The sequence below is a fragment of the Vulpes lagopus genome, chromosome 2 (genome assembly GCF_018345385.1).
Source record: "Vulpes lagopus strain Blue_001 chromosome 2, ASM1834538v1, whole genome shotgun sequence".
Classification (NCBI taxonomy): Eukaryota; Metazoa; Chordata; class Mammalia; order Carnivora; family Canidae; genus Vulpes; species Vulpes lagopus.
Window position 1 is genome coordinate 170,348,427 of NC_054825.1, and position 20,730 is coordinate 170,369,156.

At 47.2% G+C, this 20,730-nt stretch overlaps 2 protein-coding genes and 1 long non-coding RNA gene across 4 annotated transcripts in view; 1 reads left to right on the forward strand and 2 right to left on the reverse strand.

The window, feature by feature from the left end:
• Positions 1-15,452, reverse strand: part of SUPT5H (SPT5 homolog, DSIF elongation factor subunit) — a 29,332-nt gene extending 13,880 nt beyond the window's left edge. Inside the window, exons 1-10 of one of the 2 annotated variants that reach the window (XM_041742510.1) lie at positions 15,378-15,452; positions 15,038-15,115; positions 9,150-9,315; positions 5,217-5,282; positions 4,662-4,673; positions 4,100-4,169; positions 3,917-3,985; positions 3,754-3,819; positions 3,467-3,497; positions 3,059-3,127 (exon numbers count right to left, since the gene is read on the reverse strand). In XM_041742510.1, the coding sequence (XP_041598444.1) occupies positions 3,059-3,127; positions 3,467-3,497; positions 3,754-3,819; positions 3,917-3,985; positions 4,100-4,169; positions 4,662-4,673; positions 5,217-5,282; positions 9,150-9,315; positions 15,038-15,112 (624 nt within the window). In that variant the 5' untranslated portion in view covers positions 15,113-15,115; positions 15,378-15,452. Of the gene's footprint in view, positions 1-3,058; positions 3,128-3,466; positions 3,498-3,753; positions 3,820-3,916; positions 3,986-4,099; positions 4,170-4,661; positions 4,674-5,216; positions 5,283-9,149; positions 9,316-15,037; positions 15,116-15,370 lie in introns of both variants that reach the window. The other variant, XM_041742511.1, reaches the window with a different exon arrangement.
• A 120-nt stretch (positions 15,453-15,572) lies between these two features.
• LOC121483982 lies at positions 15,573-15,986 on the forward strand. Its single transcript, XR_005985906.1, has 2 exons — positions 15,573-15,752; positions 15,934-15,986. It is a non-coding gene; the product is annotated as an uncharacterized LOC121483982 (long non-coding RNA).
• A 901-nt stretch (positions 15,987-16,887) lies between these two features.
• LOC121483980 lies at positions 16,888-20,506 on the reverse strand. Its single transcript, XM_041742512.1, has 4 exons — positions 20,238-20,506; positions 19,604-19,762; positions 19,438-19,482; positions 16,888-18,330 (listed from the first exon to the last, which is right to left on the reverse strand). Exons 1-4 carry the CDS (start codon positions 20,379-20,381, stop codon positions 18,076-18,078), a joined length of 603 nt encoding a protein of 200 aa, XP_041598446.1. The 5' UTR covers positions 20,382-20,506; the 3' UTR covers positions 16,888-18,075.
• Positions 20,507-20,730: the final 224 nt, after the last annotated feature.

Sequence of the window (20,730 nt, forward strand, 5' to 3'; positions counted from 1 at the left end):
TTGGGTACAGAGATTACTTAAAAAAAAAAATATATATATATATATATATAAAAAAGAATTACAAGGGATACTAGAAAGTATTTTGAGGGGTGCCTGGGTGGCTCAGTTGGTTAAGTGTCTGCCTTCAGCTCAGGTCATGATCTCAGGGTCCTGAGATCAAGCCCCACATCAGACTCTCTGCTCAGCAAGGAGCTTGTTTCTCCCTCTACATCTGCCTGCCTCTCTGCCTACTTATGTGTGCTCTCTCTCTCTCTACCAAATAAATAAAATCTTAAAAGATTTTAAGATTTTTTTATTAAAATAAAATCTTTAAAAAGAATCTTGAGATGAATGAAAACAAAAACACTAAACCTTAAGAGATATGAGAGAGCTGTGCTTAGAGGTAAATTTACACCTGTAAAAAAGAAAAAAAGTCTCACATCAATAACCTAACCTTCCACCTTTAAGAAACTAGAAAAGGAGGGACGCCTGGGTGGCTCAGTTTATTAAGCATCCCAACTCTTGATTTCAGCTCAGATCATGATCTCAGGGTTGTAGGATTGAGCCCCATGTCAGGCTCCAAGCTGGGCATTGAGCCTGCTTGGGATTCTTTTGCTCCCTGTCCCTCTGCCTCTCTCCACTCAAAAGAAAAGAAAAGAAAAGAAAAAAAGAAAAGAAAAGAAAAGGAAAGAAAAGGAAAGAAAAGGGAAAGAAAACTAAACACCAAGCAAGCAGAAAAACAAAAAAAGAAATAACAAGCATCAGAATGGAAATAAATAAAACACATAAAAGAAAAATTGAGAAGTCCATCAAAACCAAAAGCTGGTTCTTTGAAAAGACTAACAAATTTGACACACCTGTAGCCAGACTGACCAAGAAAAAGACAAGAGACTCAAGTTACTCAAGACTGAAATGAGTAAAACCAGGAATGGAAGAAAGGACATCACCACCAACTTTACAGGATAATGAAGCAATACTATGCTACTATGTACATGAGCAAGTGTACATAATCACACCAAGCGATTAGATATCCTCAACGAAATGAATGTTTTCCACAAAAAAGACATGCACTACCAAAACTGACTCAAAAAGAACAGAAAATCTGGGACGCCCTGGGGGGCTCACTGGTTGAGTGTCTGCCTTTGGCTCATGTTGTGATCCTAGAGTTCCAGGATCGAGTCCCGCATAAGGCTCCTGCGTGGAGCCTGCTTCTCCTCCCTCTGCCTGTCTCTGCCTGTCTCTGTGTCTCTCATGAATAAATAAATAAAATCTAAAAAAAAAAAAAAAAAAAAGGAAAAAAGAAAATCTGAATAGACCTACTAAGAAGTAAAGATATTGAATAACTAATTGAAAATTTTCTTTTTTTTTCTAATTGAAAAATTTATACATGCACTCAAACAGAAAATCACCAGCCCATCACAAACAGCCAGGACTAGATAGCTTCACTGGTGAATTCTATCCAACATTTTAATAATATTGTTCCTTCACAGACTCTTTTTAGAAGAAGGAGGAATATTTCCCATCTCATTCCTTGAATCTACCATTAACTTGATACCAAAAACAGTATCAAATGTGGATGCAAGTAACTTTTTCCCCCCAAAGATGTTATTTGAGAGAGAGAGAGAGAGAGAGAGAGACCTCACAAGCAGGGGGAACAGCAGGGAGCCCTATGCAGGACTCGATCTCAGCACCCTGAGATCATGACCTGAGTCGAAACCAAGAGTCAGATGCTTAACTGACTGAGCCACCCAAGTGGCCTTGGATGCAAATATTTTTAATAGAAAAGCATAACTGGATCTAGCAACACATAAGATCATACACCACGACCCTGAATTTTATGGTACGGAAATTATATCACAATCAAATAAAACAAAACAAAACAACTAATTGTTTTGTTAGTAATTGTTTTGTTTCAGCATTGCTTGTAATAGTGGAAAAAAGAAACAGCCTTATATTTACTGGGCATACAAAGATACTTAAGGTATTGACAAAACACTCACTACAGAATAATATATACACTACATAATATTGTTTTACACAAACAAAACAAAACAAACAAAAAACACCCCCCAAAACTGACATTTCTTGACTTGCAGAGAAGATGACCTGGAAAGACACACACCAACAGTAATTCCTTTTGAAAACTGGGACTCAGGGATGGAGATGTGGCCTTCTCCAACACACATATACTTCTTTGGTCATCAAAAACAAAAACAATAATCAGTCATGACTCAAATGGTCACTGGAATTTTGCCTAGGATGCACAATCGAGGTTTGAGCACACTTAAAATGACCTGCAAATCCTACAAACTATCCACTTAGTCCCACTGACATACATCCACTGCTTCAGCAAGTAAAAGCAATGCATTTGGCCCAACATGGATCATAGTAAGTGAGAAAATCACCAGCCAGCAAAGGGTTGGTAGTAGCCCCCACCCCCCGCCCATGTTTCGTGAATTTGGAGTATACCCTTTGTAGGGTTTGCCCCTGTTCCAAAACTGACAATTACATCTCTGACAATAACTATACTTACTGAACACAAGCTGCAAGACAAGTCCCAGCAGAAAGCTGGACATGTCCAAAGCTACTTAATCCTAATGATGCTGAAGGGCAAGCAAGGTGCCTAGAAACGGGGAGTGGCTTGATCTAGGTCACAGGGCTAGGACACAGCGGGGGCAGGATTCAAACTCCAAGAATTTATTTATTTATTTATTTATTTTTAAACTCCAAGAATTTAAAGAGAGATCTGAGAACCTAATGCAGCATCTTCCTGTTTTGTGTGCTGTGAGTGAACAGGGTTGGGGAACAGGCAGAAAAGGCTCAGGAAGCTAAGAAGGCTGGCTCTTGGGGGGCTACAGGGGCTGGTGAGCCCTACCAAAAGGGCAAAAAAAGTGAAGACGGTACCTCTGTCAGGCACTGAAGAGCCTTTCAAATCCAGGGAGGGGTCATTTTCCAGCTAAAGCAGCTCACTTTACGGGCACTGCTCCTGGCTGCAAGGGTACCTGGTACCCTTGGATCTATACTGTCCCTCCCTCTGGGCTTCACTCTCTTTTCCAAGCTACCTGCCTACCCAACTTACCGTGTCTGTGAACTGGTAGGCAATGAACTTGCGCATCAAGGAAATGGCTGTGGCCCTTTCCTCCCCAATCTGGAAGGAGAGACACAGACTTCAGAGAGATGACGACACGAAACATGGACACAGTAAAGGGGGTAGGAGACAGCAGCAAGGCAGAGTCATCAGGCAAGAAAGATAAAATAGAAGAAAGAGAGAGAGGAGCAAGAGAGATGAAGTCCAGAGCAAGAGGGATGGGCAGCAGGACAGACCGGGTGAGAGACAGTGAGTGACAGGCGGAGAGGGGGGAGGGGGCTGGGAGGTGGGGGATGAAGAGGCAGAGACTCACAGGCCCAGGAGACCCAGGACAGAAAGATGGCAAGCTCTCCCGGACAAGGCCACCTCCCCCAGCCTCCTGCTACCCAGAGTACACACCTTACATTTGACAGTCCACAGATTTGGATCCCTAGTCAGGAGAGGAAAAGGAACCCCTTCAGTGAAATGGCCTCATCACGAGAGACCTGAAGCACCACACCCATCTTTCTTCCCCTCCCTCCATGCCCCCTTCTCCATCCTGCCATCCATAAGCAGGGGAAAGAGGGCAAGTGCCAACCTGCCACCAGTCCCCATCATCCAGCACTCTGGGTCTGCCTAGGTACATGCCCCCACTCTCAATACAAAATTTCCCCCATCTCAGCCTGCCTATCCCACCCCTCCCTTACTTGACTCCTGGGAGCAGCTGCTGCTGGGTGATGTCATCTGAGAGCTCATCGGATCCTCCATATACCCTGGAGAGGGGAGAGCAGTTGGGAAGGGGGGTGATGCTCTGTCAGAGCCTTGACCCTTCCCGAAAAGGGACCACCTGTCCCCACTCCGTGCCCTTACGTCTCTCCCACAGACGACTTGGCATATTTCTTCATGTAATACTCGCCCAGTTCTTCCTCTCGCTGGTCCCTGGAATGTGAAGGGGGAAAGTAAACATGAATGAAAGGCTGGAGAGGAGGGTGGGCTGACCTGCCCCCAGATCTCCCCTGGGAGCCAATCTCACCCTTTTGCCTTCCTGCTTACCTCCAGAGGTTTTGTAGGCGGCGAGCCCCAGAACGGTCTTCATCCAGGACAACATTATCGATATTGGAAGCTGCAGAAAAATGTGCAAATGGGGTGAATACAGGGAGGTGAAGGGCAGGGATCTGGAGAAAGTGATAGGGGCTGAGAGGGCCGGAGCTGGGCCCTGGGGCAGGAGACACCTCACTTAGGAACCCCCAACCCTCACCCTCTACTGTCCTGCTAAGCATCCTGCTTCTCACAAAAAAGACTTGGGGACAGGGCCCAACAGGTGGGGGCATCCAGCCATTCCCTGTCTCACAACCACTAAGTATGCCCTTAACTCCATCTCACTCCACCTATCCCTGCCACCCACAATGCTCGCACACACACGCACAAACACATACACACTTTCCCAGGCCAATGGCTGGAGACCTGGCCTCAGGACTCCCTGATTCTGGATCCTATATGAGTCAGAGCCCCCAGGGCTAGTTGGGGGTCAGGGGTTAGGGAGGGTGCTGTGGGCAGGAAGGAGATGTCAGGATATGGGAGGAGGGTCGGGGACTCACAGTTTTCAGACTCTTACCTTCAATCTCTTCTACTTGGAGGAAGAGGAGGTGGTGGTGGTGGTGGTGGTGGTGGTGGTGGTGGGCGAGGGCAGACAAAGTATGAGCCAAATTATAGCAGCGAAATCAACCAATGGGTTGGGGGAAGGGGAAGGGAGGGACACAGGAAGGTTGAAAATCAAAAGTAAAGGCCAGGCATCAGGTGGTTGGGGGAGAAGCCGAAATGTATGAGGCGCACAAAACGGAAAATAACAGGGAAGTAGGGTCACTGGCCCAGGAAGTGGGGGGTATCTCGGGACAGAGCCCACCCCCCTACAACCCCTAGAAGGGATTCACTGGGGCCCTGGGATCCCAGAGTCCTCTTCCCACCACACCCACCACCCACAGCCCCCACCCCCCAACTCATGGGCCTAAAAGGAAAAGGGTACAGAGCTGGTCTCTCTGGCAACGACAGAAAGAAGCGAGGTGAGGAGGGTGGGGGGTGGGGGTGGTGCAGGGCATGGGGTGGGGAATGGGCTCTCAAGACCATTGGTCACACCCCAAAGTGGTCTTGCAGAGGTGGGGCCCCCACACACCTTTCTCTAGAATGTCCTCTGCTCCGTCCTCCCACTGGTCCTCATCCTCATACTCATCATCCACATCTGCAACAGAAAAGCCAAGTAGTCAGGGAGGTGGGTGCAGCAAAGGCAACCTCAGAACAGTGGCTCCTGGGAGACATCACTGGGAAATTGGCAAGACAACCACCTATCCTGCAGATCATGACAGAGGCCTGCATAGGTGAGGCTCTTGCCCTATGCCACCAAGCTGCTTCAAGCCACAGGATCAGGTCTTCCATGCAGCTCCACCTCCACCTGGCTCTAAAAGCCATCCCTCCCTCAACCCCACCCATAAGTCCACTTAAAAAATCATATCGGGGGATGCCTGGGTGGCTCAGTGGTTGAGTGTCTGCCTTCGGCTTAGAGCATGATCCTGGAGTTCTGGGATCGAGTCCCACATTGGGCTCCCTGCAAGTAGCCTGCTTCTCCCTCTACCTTGTGTCTCTGCCTCTCTCTGTGTTTCTCATGAATAAATAAATAAAATCTTAAAAAAAAAAAAATCAGATCAGGGACACCAGCCTGACTCAGTCTGTACAGTATGTGACTCTTGATCTTGGGGTTTGAACCATGAGATTGGTTCAAATCTCATGCTGGGTGTAGAGATTACAAAAAAAATAAACTAAACTTAAAAAAATATATATATCAGATCAAAATAAGCACAAAAGTTTCCTCCAAACTATCAAGACCATTATATGTTTTTTTTAAAGACAGGGTTTACAGTCTATTGGTTTTGTTATCTTCCCCTTACATTTGTAACACTGACACTTAGTGTCCTGTGCACACTGCTCTGTTGTACGTGCCACCGAGTCCCAGCTGAATCCCCTGGGCGACTCTGAAGGAGGTACCACCACCGTTCTGATTTTTACAGTGATGGCTCTGAGGCCCAGAGAAGTGACCTAACTGGCCCAAAGACTCTCAACTGGTCCCTGAGAAACAGGCTAGCTCCAGGGCTCATGCACCAAACCTCTTCACTAAGATACTCATACTCTTTCGTACATAGCGAATATTATGCTAAAAGCTGAAGAGTGATACCCCCCACATGATAAAAGAATCCAAAGCAGAGGATGTATGTGTGCAATGAAGTTTCCCTCCCATCTAGCTCCCACTAGCTCAGTTCCCTTCCCCAGAGGCAACTCTGTGACCAGTTTCTTGCCTCTATAGAAATCATCTGTGCATATAGAAAAGATGCATCTAAATCCCCCACCACTACCTGCCCCAATGCAACTTTTTAACACACTGTTGGGTACTTTCCTCTTTTTCTAAGCAATCATACCAGCCTGGGGCTCTTCCATAGGAGAATATGCCGCATTTGCTGATGATCTGCCCCATAACACATTTTACCAGGTCCTTACCATCAACGGACATTTAGGTCACCAGACATTTACAACTGCAAACAGGAGTGCAGCAACTATCTTTGGCCTCATATCTTTCTGCACCTGTGCAAGTTTAATTGTCTGGTGAATTCCTAAAAAAAAAGAAATGCTGGATCGAAGGGTCCCTGCCTGTTAAACGTCAATGGGCACTGCCACACACCTTACCATGGGCAATGCCCAATGCCACTCCCCCCACCGAAACATGATTGTCCCTAGTAGTCCGTGTCTGTGTCACACAGCATGCTATCCCTTTTCTCGATCTGGGCCCATCAGCTACCTAAGATTTCTTCTCAAAGAAAGGACTCCTTCCCCTCAGCCTTTAAGGGGGGACCGGGAGTGTTTCAAGCATTTCCTGCCCCTCTGCTCCCCAATCTTCTCCCAAGAAAATGGTGGCTGGCATTCCAAGTCGTTCTCCTTACGTGGGGTGCCTAGGTGGCTCAGTCAGTTAAGCATCTGTCATCTGCAGGTCATGGTCTCGAGATCCTGGGATCTAACCCCAAATGGGCTCACTGCTCAGCGGGGAGTCTGCTTCTCCTTTTCTCTCTGCCCCTCCCTTAAATAAATGAATAAAATCTTTGAAAAAAAGTTCTACTTTACATGGGCGTGGGAACAAGCACTCTCACAGATGGGGGCCAATATCTGGACACAGACATCAAAAGGTTTTAAAAACATATACATGCCCTTTGCCCAGCAGTTTGACTTATAGAGATTTACCATGTAGAAAATCTTCGGGGGCCATGTTAGATAAAATACATCTTCTCTAATCTCTAAAGAAAACGTATTTATGTCAATTACAAGCAATGGAAATAAATCACGACAATGTTAACAGCAAATTCAGATATTTTCACGTTACAGCTACAGATATTTCAAGATGTCACTTGCATCCATTGTTACTTCAAAATTAGATTCTTATCAGACCCTCCACTAAACCTTGTTATTTCAACACATTCATGATGAAACCCATACGTTCTGCGAATATTTAGGTACTGTATTTCAGTAGAAATGTTCTCTTTGGAATCCTATGCTATTTTTCTGTTAAGCATTTCAGAGCATAATTCTAGGAAGGGGTCTGCAGACTTCAGATTGCCAAAGGAGCCGCAATACAAAAGAGATTAAGATCCGCTGGTCCAGGGACATCTGGGTGGCTCAGCAGTAGAGCGTCTGCCTTCAGCTCAAGGCGTGATCCCGGGGTCCTGGGATCGAGTCCCCCATCAGGCTCTCTGTAGGGAGACTGCTTCTCCCTCTGCCTATGTCTCTGCCTCTTTCTCTGTGTTTCTCATGAATAAATAAATAAAATCTTTAAAAAAAAAAAAAAAAAAAAAAACCCTGGTTCAGGTAATAAGTTGTGTCTACGTCTAAACACATAGGAAGGTGTTCCCCAGCAGTGTTGCTCGTAATAACGAAAAACACAAACTTCAATGTCTAAGAAGAGATTGGTTAAATAAAACAGATTCTGGAGAAAATACTACCATGTAGCCACTGGGGGAAAATGGGTATTTCCAAAATGATGATGATGATGATGACAGTAGCTAAAGTTTATAGAGCACTGAGGTGCCAAAAGTTGATCAGAAAACTTTATATTTTTTTGATCAGAAAACTTTAAATGAATTAACTTATTTAACTTATCTATGTTATATCTACCTGCACAATCGCTGAAAGTTAAAAAAAAAAAAGGTTACGGATCAGTAAATATAATGTGAGCCTGTATACTGTTAATAGATAACCACCTTTTCTGAGGGGCTTCTAGGCTGGGGATTTCACTCTGGGTTGCCATTACTTGATTTGGCCCCCCCAAAATCCTCAAATATCCCTGCTGGATTATGAAGGACTGTTTGTTCCCTGGTAGAGAGGGGAAAAGGGGCTCCGAGAGATGAACAGCAACTCATCCAGAGCCACACAGGGAAGAGAGCAGAGCCAGGCCAAAGGAATCCAGGCCTGTCGGCCTCCACTCCCATGCTGCCTACATCTAGGTCATCAGAGGTTTTCACGATGAGCACAGACTTCAGGTCTTTAAGAAATGATAATGGTATTGTAACTGTGTATTTATTTTAAAAGGACTGATAGGGACGCCTGGGTGGCTCAGCAGCTGGACATCTGTCTTTGGCTCAGGGCACAATCCTGGAGTCCCAGGATCGAGTTCCACATCAGGCTCCCTGCATGGAGTCTCCTTCTCCCTCTGCCTATGTCTCTGCCTCTCTCTGTCTCTCATGAATAAATAAAATCTTAAAAAAAAGTAAAAATAAAAGGACTGATGTTTTAGGAACACAGAAATATTTCAAAGCAAAATTCTACATTTGGTATTTGCTTTGACATCATCAAGCAGTGAGTGGAAGTGAGTAGGAAAAATCAAAACAGGATTGGTACTAAGCTATTTACTCTTGACACTATGTGATTAGTATTTGGACTTTCCATATACTATCCCACCAGTGTGTGTTTGACATTTACCAAAATAAAAAAAAAATTTTAAAGTATGTTCAAGAAACAGAAGTGAAGGTGGAAGTCCAGCCTCCGCTCAGCACTCGCCAGTCCTGTGACATACCGGCCTCGTCCAGAATGAAGCCGCCATGGCGGGGTTTCTTGGGAGGCCGGTCATCATCTTCTTCTTCCTCTTCCTCATCATATTCTTCCTCCTCTTCCTCCTCCTCTTCCTCCTCCGGCTCTTCCTCCTTCTCACTGCCTGCTACACTCCGCCGCTCTTCCTCTACCTGGAGAGTCAGGTAGGGTTGAGGCACCAAGGTTCTGCACCCCCAGATCCAGACACCAAGTCCCCCACCCCCAAGTCTGACACCAGCTAGTCATCACCCCCTGTGCTCTGCATACACTCCCTTCCGCCCTGGCCAGGCCTCTCTGGCAGCCATCCTATCTCAATGACAGCACTGCCATCCCCCCAATCCGCCCAACCAATACCCGGGAGCCGGTCAGACTCCATGCTCCACTGGACCACCTTGCTAGCCTCTACCTGGCCTGTAAATGCTGCAGCTCCACGAGGTTTGCTTCTTGGCCCTCATCTCTCTGCACCCTACAATTCCCTAGGCCATCTCCTCCGCTCCCTTGGCTGGTGGACATCTCTGCAACAATGATTCTTATATCTCTAATCCCAGTCTACACTGCTCCCTGAAGTTACTGCCTGCCTCTTGTTGCTAATTCTTTTTTTTTTTCTTTTAAGATTTTACTTATTTATTCATGAGAGATACAGAGAGAGAGGGAGGCAGAGACACAGGCAGAGGGAGAAGCAGGCTCCACGCAGGGAGCCAGCCCAATGTGGGACTCGATCCCTGGTCTCCAGGATCACACCCCAGGATGAAGGCATTGCTAAACCGCTGGGCCACCACCGGGGCTGCCCTCTTGTTGCTAATTCTATGCACAATCTTTACTCCTCAGCTACAAAACACCTCACACCACTGATCCTCCCTAAGGAAAAGCTCTTCCCTTGGCATCTGTCACATCACATCCCCCTGGCTTTTCTCCAACCTCTCTGGCTGATCTTCTGCAAGCCCCTCCTCCTCTGTTCAACCCTCAAGTACTGGCTTCAGTCCCCAGGGTTCAGCAGGGGGCCCACTCTGCTTCTGCCTGCAGACACTCTCCCCCTCGGCCACTTTACCTTCCATAGTCTCGCCTTCAGTCTCTGCAGGTGATGCCCCATCTGTTTTCGGTTCCCCACTTTCTTCCAGAACTAGAGGCCCCCATGTGTCAGCAGCCTCCACAGATGCCTCCCCGAGAGGTCCTCCGAGCACACACACACCATGTCCTACACTGACTTCAATGTCCTCCCCTAGGTTTCTGCTGACTCCCTCTAGCTTCCAGGAGGCACCAAACTCTTGACCTTCCTGCTTTTGGAACATTATCCCTCCAATCTGTCCCTTCTTCCCCATCCCCATATCCCCCAGCATAAGCCAGAACGCTGCCCTCTAAAACCCAGCCCCTTGGGACGCCTGGGTGGCTCTGTGGTTGAGCACCTGCCTTCAGCTCAGGGCGTAATCCTGGAGTCCTGGAATCAAGTCCCACATCAGGCTCCCTGCGTGGAATGGAGCCTGCTTCTCCCTCTGCCTGTGTCTCTGCTTCTCCCTGTGTCTCTCATGAATAAATAAATAAAATCTTTAAAACTAAACAAAACCCAGCCCCTTGCCCAGCCTCTTTTCTGGTCTCTTGGCCTCTAAGCCCTCTTTCTGTACCAGTCACAAAAGGAGATGATCCACACAAAGCAGTGTTTGCCAACTTCAATCTTTTCCTCATTAACTTCATGCCTTCTTGCCAAGTTCACATCAGTACAACCCATTTATCTGCTATTTTCTTTAAATTCACTCCAATTTTCATTTAACTTAACAGAAAAACTTTTCCATATTTTGAAATATTTCACAAGTAAAAATGTTTTTTTTTTTTATTTTTTATTTATTTATTTATTTTTTAATTTTTATTTATTTATGATAGGAACACAGTGAGAGAGAGAGAGAGGCAGAGACACAGGCAGAGGGAGAAGCAGGCTCCATGCACCGGGAGCCTGACGTGGGATTCGATCCCGGATCTCCAGGATCGCGCCCTGGGCCAAAGGCAGGCGCCAAACCGCTGCGCCACCCAGGGATCCCAATTTTTTTTTTTATTTATGATAGTCACAGAGAGAGAGAGAGAGGCAGAGACACAGGCGGAGGGAGAAGCAGGCTCCATGCACCGGGAGCCTGATGTGGGATTCGATCCCGGGTCTCCAGGATCGCGCCCTGGGCCAAAGGCAGGCGCCAAACCGCTGTGCCACCCAGGGATCCCAGTAAAAATGTTTTTAAAGTTAACTTGTCATGGGACAAGACATGGGTGGCTCAGTGGTTGAGTGTCTTGCTTTTGGCCCAAGGTGTGATCTTGGAGTCCCGTGGGATCGAGTCTCACATCAGGCTCCCTAAATGGAGCCTGCTTCTCTCTCTGCTCATATCTCTGCCTCTCTCTCTGTCTCTCATGAGTAAATAAATAAAGTCTTTAAAAATAAATAAAGTTAACTTGTTATAAGCAAAAAGTAACCATAAAGATAAAAGCAAAACAATGTTATTAAGCACTAGTATGATACTATTGCCTGCTGCAGGGTCTAAGCCAAAAACCTGTTCGCCTAATAAACTTGGAGACAAGCTCTTATTATAAGTGTTCAAGGCACAGTAGCACCAAAATGAAACTTTCTCTGTGACCCAACCAAAAGACAGGACATGCAACTTATACAGGAAATAACTTCATGATGACTCAATGAGGCTTGAGGTCTTGTTCTTATCCCACCTAAAACCACCTCTCATCAACCCCTACCTGGAATGTAACCTATAGTCTTGGGAAACTAAATATGATCAACACAAAAATGGGTCATTTGGTTCCCTGCTTGAAACAACATGGCCATGGTTTCCCACTGCCCTCAGGTAAAGAACTAGCTCCCTAGCAGCCTAGACTAGAAGCACACACTCTGCCCACTGCCTCTCCTTCTCATCCTGCCTCTTTAGGCTCCCCACTCACCCAAATGCTAGGTCCCAGCCATACTGAACTACTCATACCATGCTCTCTGTACTATCCATTGCACATGCTGGTCCTCTGCAAAAAAAGCTATTCTCCTTTGACTCTTACTCATATTTCAATCAAAATACCCCCCTTTTCAGGAAGTCATGCTACCCCCCATCCCCAGCAAAGTCAGGCATATCCTCTGAGCTTCCTCCATCACAGCCTTGTACCACTGTAAGCTCCCTAAGAGCAGGGCCCAGGCTACCTTAGGCATTGCTAGGTTTCTAACATCACCCAGTCCAGGGATAGGAACTGAAGCAACTGAAATATTTGTTTCATACATATTCCTGACTAGTTCACAATGTCCCACTTTTTTTTTTTTTTTTTTTTTTTTTTTACAATGTCCCACTTTTTAACAACTCAAACTACAACAGGACCACAGCTTGATTTCAAGGAACCTTGTCACCATTCTCCTGGCTCAGTCCCAGCAAAACCTTCTCTTCAAACCTGGCTCCCCAATCACTGAGGAGAGAGCTCCCATTACTATCTTTGTGTTATCCTGAAGCTTGAACATGCTCTTACGCTGGGCATCCTCACAATCCCCTGAAGTAACCATCTGTTTGTACAATTATCTCTACCCCAGGACAGAGAGCTCCATGAAGGAGCCTGGGACCCACCATGACAGCAATACTAGTAACACATGTTCATCGAATGAATGAGCAGATTACTGGGACTGAGAATGGTGAAACGGCTCATTCCCCTCAGCACTGGCTCATCGTCTGCCATCCCTACCTTCTTTGTTCCACAAGGCCTGGTCCTTCAAAGACCATGCTAACATTTGGCTGTCCAAAAAGCCTATCCAGTCCTATCTCTGGCTGGCCTTTCACTGTCCTCCTGCCTCATCTGGTGATAGCTGACAAGCCAGCAGGTGAGTCAAGAGCCTGGTGTGGTGTTGGGAAGTGAGATCTGGACACAGCAAACCAGATGCCCCAGCCAGGAAAAGGACCAGGGATCGTTTTCTTATTACCACCAGGATCTAACCACAAACAGTGTCTTGAAGCCATGAGTCAGAGAAACCAAGAACCCAGTGCTGCTTGAAGCAAAAGCCCTTCCTAGCATCCTCCCACTTTGCCCCACCCTGACGATGGCTTCCCAATTCCTTCAACTCTTCACTGGAGGCTGAGGATTCCCCAGAGAGCACAAGGATTGACAATCAAATACCTACAGAGAGTAAGAAAAGAACAAAAGTAAGTGGAGCAGGTCAAAGGAAATCCATGGCACTCTCTACCTGATGTTTCCTAGGACACAAGTATATGAAGTGTTTACTTAAATCCACCACAAGGCAGGTATGATGATAAATGGCAACTGATATATACCAGGAAATGGGAGAAAATTCCCCATTCTACAGCAGGCTGACACTTCTTAAGCCAAGAACTGCTGGGGGGCAGCCCTGGTGGCGCAGGGGTTTGGCGCCGCTTGCAGCCCGGGGTGTGATCCTGGAGACCCGGGATCGAGTCCCACATCGGGCTTCCTGCATGGAGCCTGCTTCTCCCTCTGCCTGTGTCTCTGCCTCTCTCTCACTCTCTCTGAATGAATAAATAAATAAATCTTAAAAAAAAAAAAAAAAAAAAAGAGCTGCTGGGTAGAACAGTCCTGGGCCTCATGTTGCTGGTTCCTCTCACTTTCCCAGAAAAGCAGAAAATCATGACTTTTACATGAAATAGTCCTTACAAGTGTTGGCAACTAACTTTAAAAATGATTTAGAGGCAGCCCAGGTGGCTCAGCGGTTTAGCGCTGCCTTCAGTCCAGGGCCTGATCCTGGAGACCGGGGATCAAGTCCCAAGTCAGGCTCCCTGCATGGAGCTGCTTCTCCCTCTGCCTCGCTCTCTCATGAATAAATATATAAAATCTAAAAAAACCAAAACAAAAACAAACAAAAAAACCTGATTTACCTTTCTGGAGGTTAAAAGAAACATTTATAATCATCAAGTCATCTCTTTGTTAGTTTGCAACTGTTGCCTACTAAGTCTAAACTCTAAAAGAAAATTTGCCTGGCTCCACTCTCTTCAACACCTAAGGAAGAATCTGGAACACAGGAGTAGCTGCTCAAACATTTATTTAATCAGCGAAAAAGCCAGAAGTAAACAAAAGAGGAAAATAGGCAACAGCAGAATATTTAAAATCAGATGAACCAAATAGAGCCAAAGCCAGAGTAATCCTTTCAAAACATGAGATCACACCCCTTCTTTGCTCAAAACCTTTCTCACGGCTCTGTCCCACTCAACCAGAACAAATTCCTCAGCAGAACCTTCAAGATCCTATATGATCTGGCTCCTGCTACTTCTTTGCGGCACACGCTCTCCTTGCTACTTCTTGAACACGCAGGCCCACGCTCCCAACTCTGCACGTGCTGCCCCCCTTACTGCAACACTTTTAACTTCTACACATGGCTCACTCCCTCACCTCCAACATGTCTTTTTTCAAACATCACCCTCTCAGGCTCACCTTACTTAAAACTGACCAAGACTTCCTATTCCCCTTCGCTACTTTTCTCCAGGGTACCCTCTGCCTTACTAAACGATAAACTTATTAGTTATGTTTACTTAGAAACAAGGAGCAAAGAACTTTCAAAATCTGTTTTGTTTATTGGTGCCGGCCCAGGGCAAAGAATTGTGTAGGCACTAAAAATATATTTCTGAAATGAAATGCACACCCCAAAATAGAAGCGAACAGGGAGTGCTTGCTCTCTGCGGGGTCCTGTTATTTCACTGTACCTAGCGCATCCCTGGCTTCGCGCACCCATCCCTCTGCTGGACTTAGGCTTGCCTACTTCTCTATCACTACCAGCAAGCTGGAAGCTGCCAGAGGCCAGAGCTCGTTTTGATGTCCTCCGAGCTCCCACAGGGGCCCTTCTGCCCTGGTCCTGCCCCAGGCACGATGCCTCCCCACCAAGTCCCAGCCACACACCTCGGCCTCCTCGCCGTCACTGCTGTGCTCACTATCCTCCTCCTCGGAGAAGTTGCTGTCCTCGCTGTCCGACATCTTCTGCTCTTGCAGGAAAAGACGGCGGCCTCAGTGCGTCCCCCAAACAACGGCCCCACCCCAGCCTCAGTTTCCCCGCCAGTTCCCGGGGAGAAGAGAAATCCCTTAGCGCACTTCCGGCAGCCTCGTTCTGGCAACCGTGGTCTCGAAAGGCTATCCCTAAGCCACCTGGTACACCTTCCGAGTCCCCGAATCCGGGCTCTAAGCCTCCCTGGACCCCGGCGACCCTGGGTGCTGCCACCTCGGCGACCGACCCACCCCTCACCGCTCCGGTTCCACCTCAGCCTTCGGTACCAGCAGCTGTTCACACGACGCCCGGCTGGGACTGACGTGCCCTCTCGCGAGAACTTACCCGTTGGCCTCGCCTAACGCGAGATTCCGGAGCTCGTCTCCGGTGACGCACTTCCTGGGCGCCATCTTGAAAGTGGCAGGTCTGCTTAACGTAGAGCATGGAGTCGACATCTTGGGAGTGTCAAAGACTCCTCCCCTTCTCCGTTGGGCATTTCCAACCAGGAGCTCGAGCTTGTACTTAACTGATGTGGTGTGCCAAGCCGCGAGGAGTCAGGGAATGACTAAATAATAATGAATTAGCAGATAAATCAGGCTTTATTCCCTAGATCCTCTAAAAGATTCCTAGAAGGTAAGTACCCCCATTTTGCCGACAAGAAAACTGAAGCTCAGAAAAATAAACTAACTGCGCAATGGCAGACCTAAGACTCCTCCCCAAGTGTGGGTGACGCTTAAAAACCCTTGCTTTCCTTTACAAATCCCTAAGTTTAAATCAACGGGAATTTACATATTAGTAATTATTTGTCTGACAGGTGGCAAAGAGGACCAGGCGATGAGAGAGAAGAAAAATTAATCTGATGAAGGGGAAAAAAATCAAACTTTTAAAACACATTGCTGGGTGGCTCAGCGGTTTCTCGCCTGCCTTAGGCCCAGGATGCGATCCTGGAGTTCTCAGGATTGAGTCCCGCGTCAGGCTCCTGGCACGGAGCCGCCTTCTCCCTCTCCCTGTGTCTCTGCCTCTCTCTCTCCTCTCTCTGTCTATCATGAATAAATAAAATCTTTTTAAAAATTGCTAAAATTTCTTGCATAAGCATTGAGACACCTGGATTCAATTTACAAAATTTTAATATGCACCTAGTACAGGGTAATACGTGGTTTGGCCACCAACTGGCTCACAAGACAGCTACCAGGGAATGAATATACACTCCCTGATCCAACAATCCCAGACTGAAACCAATATAAACTGGGGAGGGGCTGGTCACTCTATGTTTTCCTTTCTGTAAAATTGGTTCGTGTATTCATTTTTTAAAAGATTTTATTTATTTATTCATGAGAGAAAGAGAGAGAGGCAGAGACACAGAGAGAGAAGCAGGCTCCATTCAGGGAGCCCGATGTGGGACTCCATCCCAGAATTCCAGGATTGCGCCTTGGGCCGAAGGCAGACACTCAATTGCTGGGCCACCCAGGTGTGTTCACCTTTATTCATTTTTTAAAGATTTATTTATTTGTATATATATTTATTCATGAGAGGCACAGAGAGAGGCAGAGACATAGGCCGAGAGAGAAGCAGGCTACCCACAGGGAGCTTGATGTAGGACTCCATCCTAGGACCCTAGGATCACACCCTGAGTCCAAGGCAGAAATTCAACCCCTGAGCCACCCAAGCATCCCAAGCTCGTTTGTATTTATTTATTTATTTATTTATTTATTTATTTATTTATTTATTTATATTTTAAGATTTTATTCATTCACAAGAGACACAGAGACACAGGCAGAGGGAGTAGCAGGTTCCATGCAGGGAGCTGTATGTGGGACTTGATCCGGGGACCCCAGGATCACGCCCTGAGCCAAAGGCAGATGCCCAACCGCTGAGCCACCCAACTGTCCCCCAAGCTCGGTTCCTTTAAACAGCAGCCCTTCAAAATAGGATTCTACATATAAAATGCTTATTGACCTTGCTGCAAAAAGACATTTACTCCAGGAAACAGTAATTTTCTCCCCATAGAAAGTTCTTCCTTTGTGTGTCAGGTGTTCTCAACCCTCAGCCCCAGTGGTACATAAGATGCAAGTAGAGAGCGATGCACAATAGCCCCAAAGTGGAAACAGCCCAATATCCATCATGAGGAGAGTGGATAAACAAATTGGGGTGCATCTATACAATGGAATAGTAACAAATTGCTGGTTGGTACATGAATGCATCTCAAAAACATGCTGAATGAAAGAAACCAGACACTAGAATATATGTAAATATATATACATAGTACAATTCCATTCATATGAAACCCTAGAGAAAGCAAAATTAATCCAGAGAGAAAGCAGACTGGTGGGTGTCTACGACTGGAGGTGAAGATTAACTGGGAAGGGGCATGAAGGATGCTTTGGGGGTGATGGAAATGTGGCTGTGTGTATACATTTGTCCAAACTCAATGAAATGTCTACTTGAAATGTATGCTTTTTACTGTACATAAACTACACCTCAATGAAGTTGATTTTAAAACTATGGATGTTCAGGATCCACCAGAGACCAATTATCAAAATCTCTGGGTTGGGGCCCTGCCATCAGTATTATTTCAAAGCTCTCCAGGTGGTAATTATTTGTATTCAGGCACAAGCCTCTCTCTGTCTGTCCTCTAGGGGTGGGATTAGGTTAGAAGACATCTGTGCAATTCTGTCCTTAACCAGAAGAGGAGAGAGGAGGGAGTATCTGAGAGGGAAAGCAGAGGCAGGTGAGAGCCGATTTATCTACCCACCCCCATCCCAGGAGGTCAGAGACTTCAGGTTTCAGATCTTATTTTCCTTCTCTCCTCTCCCCCTTGGCTCCTTGGGCTCCAGATGGGGTCCTCTGGCCTAGAAGAAGGCTTAAGACTGGGAACTGGGGCTAGAAACCCAAGTCCTCTCTCCCTCTCTCCACCCAGCCTCTCCAGCAGTACCAGGGAGTCTGTGTCTTCCCAGGCTCATGCTGAGGGCAGGTGCTGAGCACAAGCCCCCTGTAATAACTCTAAGAGTTTCAACAGAAAGAGAGGGACAGGTCTCTGAGGATGTCCTTCGCAGGGTGGACAAGGGCCCTGGCCAGTCACCCACAGCCGAGACCCCAGGGCATCCAGCAGACGCTGTAGCCGGAACACTGCAATCCCCAAGGATGGGCCCTCTTCGAACTGGATCACAGACAGCTCCAGCCGGAAGCACCCCAGAGTCTCAGCAGGACACACCTGTGGGGACAGAGTGACTTGGTGTCTCTGGGCAAGGGTCTGATCCCAAAATCCCAACCCCAGGGATTCTGAATTATGGCCTGGGATAAGCCCCTTCACCTCTTTGGCCCTCAGTTTTCTAATCTGTGAAACAGAGTTCTGAATAATTCCTACCTTCAGGGCTAATGCAAACCTATACCTAGAAAATGACACTTCTTTCTTAAATTACTTTAAAGTGTTGATTTTGTTAGAACAAAATACATTACTGCTATCTACCAGAAATTGATGAATATATCCTGGATGTGAATACTGCCCTAATTGATGTGGGATCCTTGTGTGGTGTATGTTCTTCACATCCATATACGGTGGACCTCTCTACCTCATAGGGTCAGTGTGAAGAGTTTTTTTTTTTTTTTAAGATTTTTATTTATTTATTCATGAAAGACACACACAGAGAGAGGCAGAGACACAGCCAGAGGGAGAAGCAGGCTCCATGCTGGGAGCCCAACGTGGGTCTCGATCCTGCAACTCCAGGGTCACGCCCTGGGCCAAAGGCAGACGCTAAACTGCTGAGCCACCCAGGGATCCCGGTCAGTGTGAAGAGTAAACAAGCTCATATACTTAAACCATTTAGACCAATGCCTGGCAGATGGAGCACTATTTAACCATCACCACCACCATCATCATTTGTTGCTATGTGCCACCTATGTTCTAGGTGTTGGGAGATGGCACAGGGCACCTGGGTGGCTCAGTCAGTTAGGCGTCCCAACTCTTGGTTTTGGCTGGGGTCCTGATCTCAGTTTCATGGGATCAAGCTCTACATCAGGCTCCCCACTAAGTGAGGGAGTCTGCTTGGGATTCTCTCCCTCTCCCTCTGTCCCTCCCCACTGCTCACATGCATCTGCAAGTGTGCTCTCTCTCTCTCTCTCTCAAATAAATAAACAAATCTTTTAAAAAAATAGGTATTGGAGACAGCAGCAAACAAAATCTATTTGAAGGCTGGGAGCTGGGTCAGCAACTGCACAGCCAAACACCAGCCCCACTGCCTCCTGCCGCCAACATGTATTCTGAGTTAGTGGATTCTCCCTAAATTTCCAACGCCCCGTAAGGAGCTAATGAAATACTCACCGAAAGGTCATCTGGGGTGTAAAGAGTGCCATCATTTTTGTTTCCCTATAATTTGAGGCAGGGAGAAGATTCAGATCTTGGAGGGGAGAGCCGGACCCTTCTTCAAACATGCCCCCCCCAACCCCCTCCCTGCCTATCTGCTGGCTCTCCCCTCCCTCCTCCTCACCAGCATCTTCATGATGGCAATTAAGAAGTAGAAAGCCTCCCGAGGACAGAGGGGTGATCCTAGGCTTCCCAAGGGCCGTATCAGCAGGAGGATGGTCCAGAGAGGCCACACGGGCACCCTGCCCACCACCCAGGCTTTCTCTGGTCCCAGCCCAGGGTCCTGGAAGCAAGAAGTGCAAAGAGACAGAGCAAGTTGGAAGACTGAAGTGTCCTGACCCCTTCTGGTCCAGCTCCACTCAACCCACAGATACTCAGAGAATGTTCTTCAAGAGGCCAGGGAAGATGGTCATGCTACAGTAGGGAGGGTCCAGGTCAGAGGGCTCCCTGATACCCCCCCCCACACACACACACACAGGAAGATAAAAGACTCAGCAAGCAAATGAGGATTAGCCCAGAGAGATTAGAGGATTTGGGGAAGTCTAATCCCACCCTCCTCCCCCAACAGGTGCATCAGGCAGCATAAGAGTGTGTGAGTACGTGAATCCCATGGCCTGTCTTCTCATTGGAAAACACCCCTGCTAGGCTTTATCTGTGTTTGCAGGTGCATATTTGGGGATCTGCTCTCCTTTCTACTTCTATTCCTACATCGTTTCTCCATATTTCAAATATCTTGAAATCTCCATGCTTGCCTGTACCTGTCTGTCTTCATTCTCTGAGGGCTGGCCTCTCTGCCTCCGAATCGCCGTCACTTGTGTTTTCTGGGTCCATCTGTAATTGACCCTGTGTCTATCTTCTTTTTCCTCTTTTCCATTGGCCCCTTCTTTGTCTTTCTCCTTCATGTGTGTCTGTCTCTCTTGTGCTTTGTATGTCTGTCTGTCCCCCCAAGTCAGCGTCTGGGTGCTCCCTCCCTCCACCTCTCCTCTCTCTCACCTAGTTGGAGCTGGACTCTGGGCTGGAGGATTCTCCCTCCAGCCACAGATCCGCCCACTAACCTCCACCCAGTCTCCACCTTCCAGGTGCAAAGTGAGTCACCACAGCCCTTTGAACCTTGGACTTCAGGGACACCTGGATGGCTCAGCGGTTGGGTGTCTGCCTTCGGCTCAGGTCCTGATCCTGGGATCCGGGATCCAGCCTCGCATCGGGCTCTTTGTGGGGAGCCTGCTTCTCCCTCTGCCTGTGTCTCTGTGT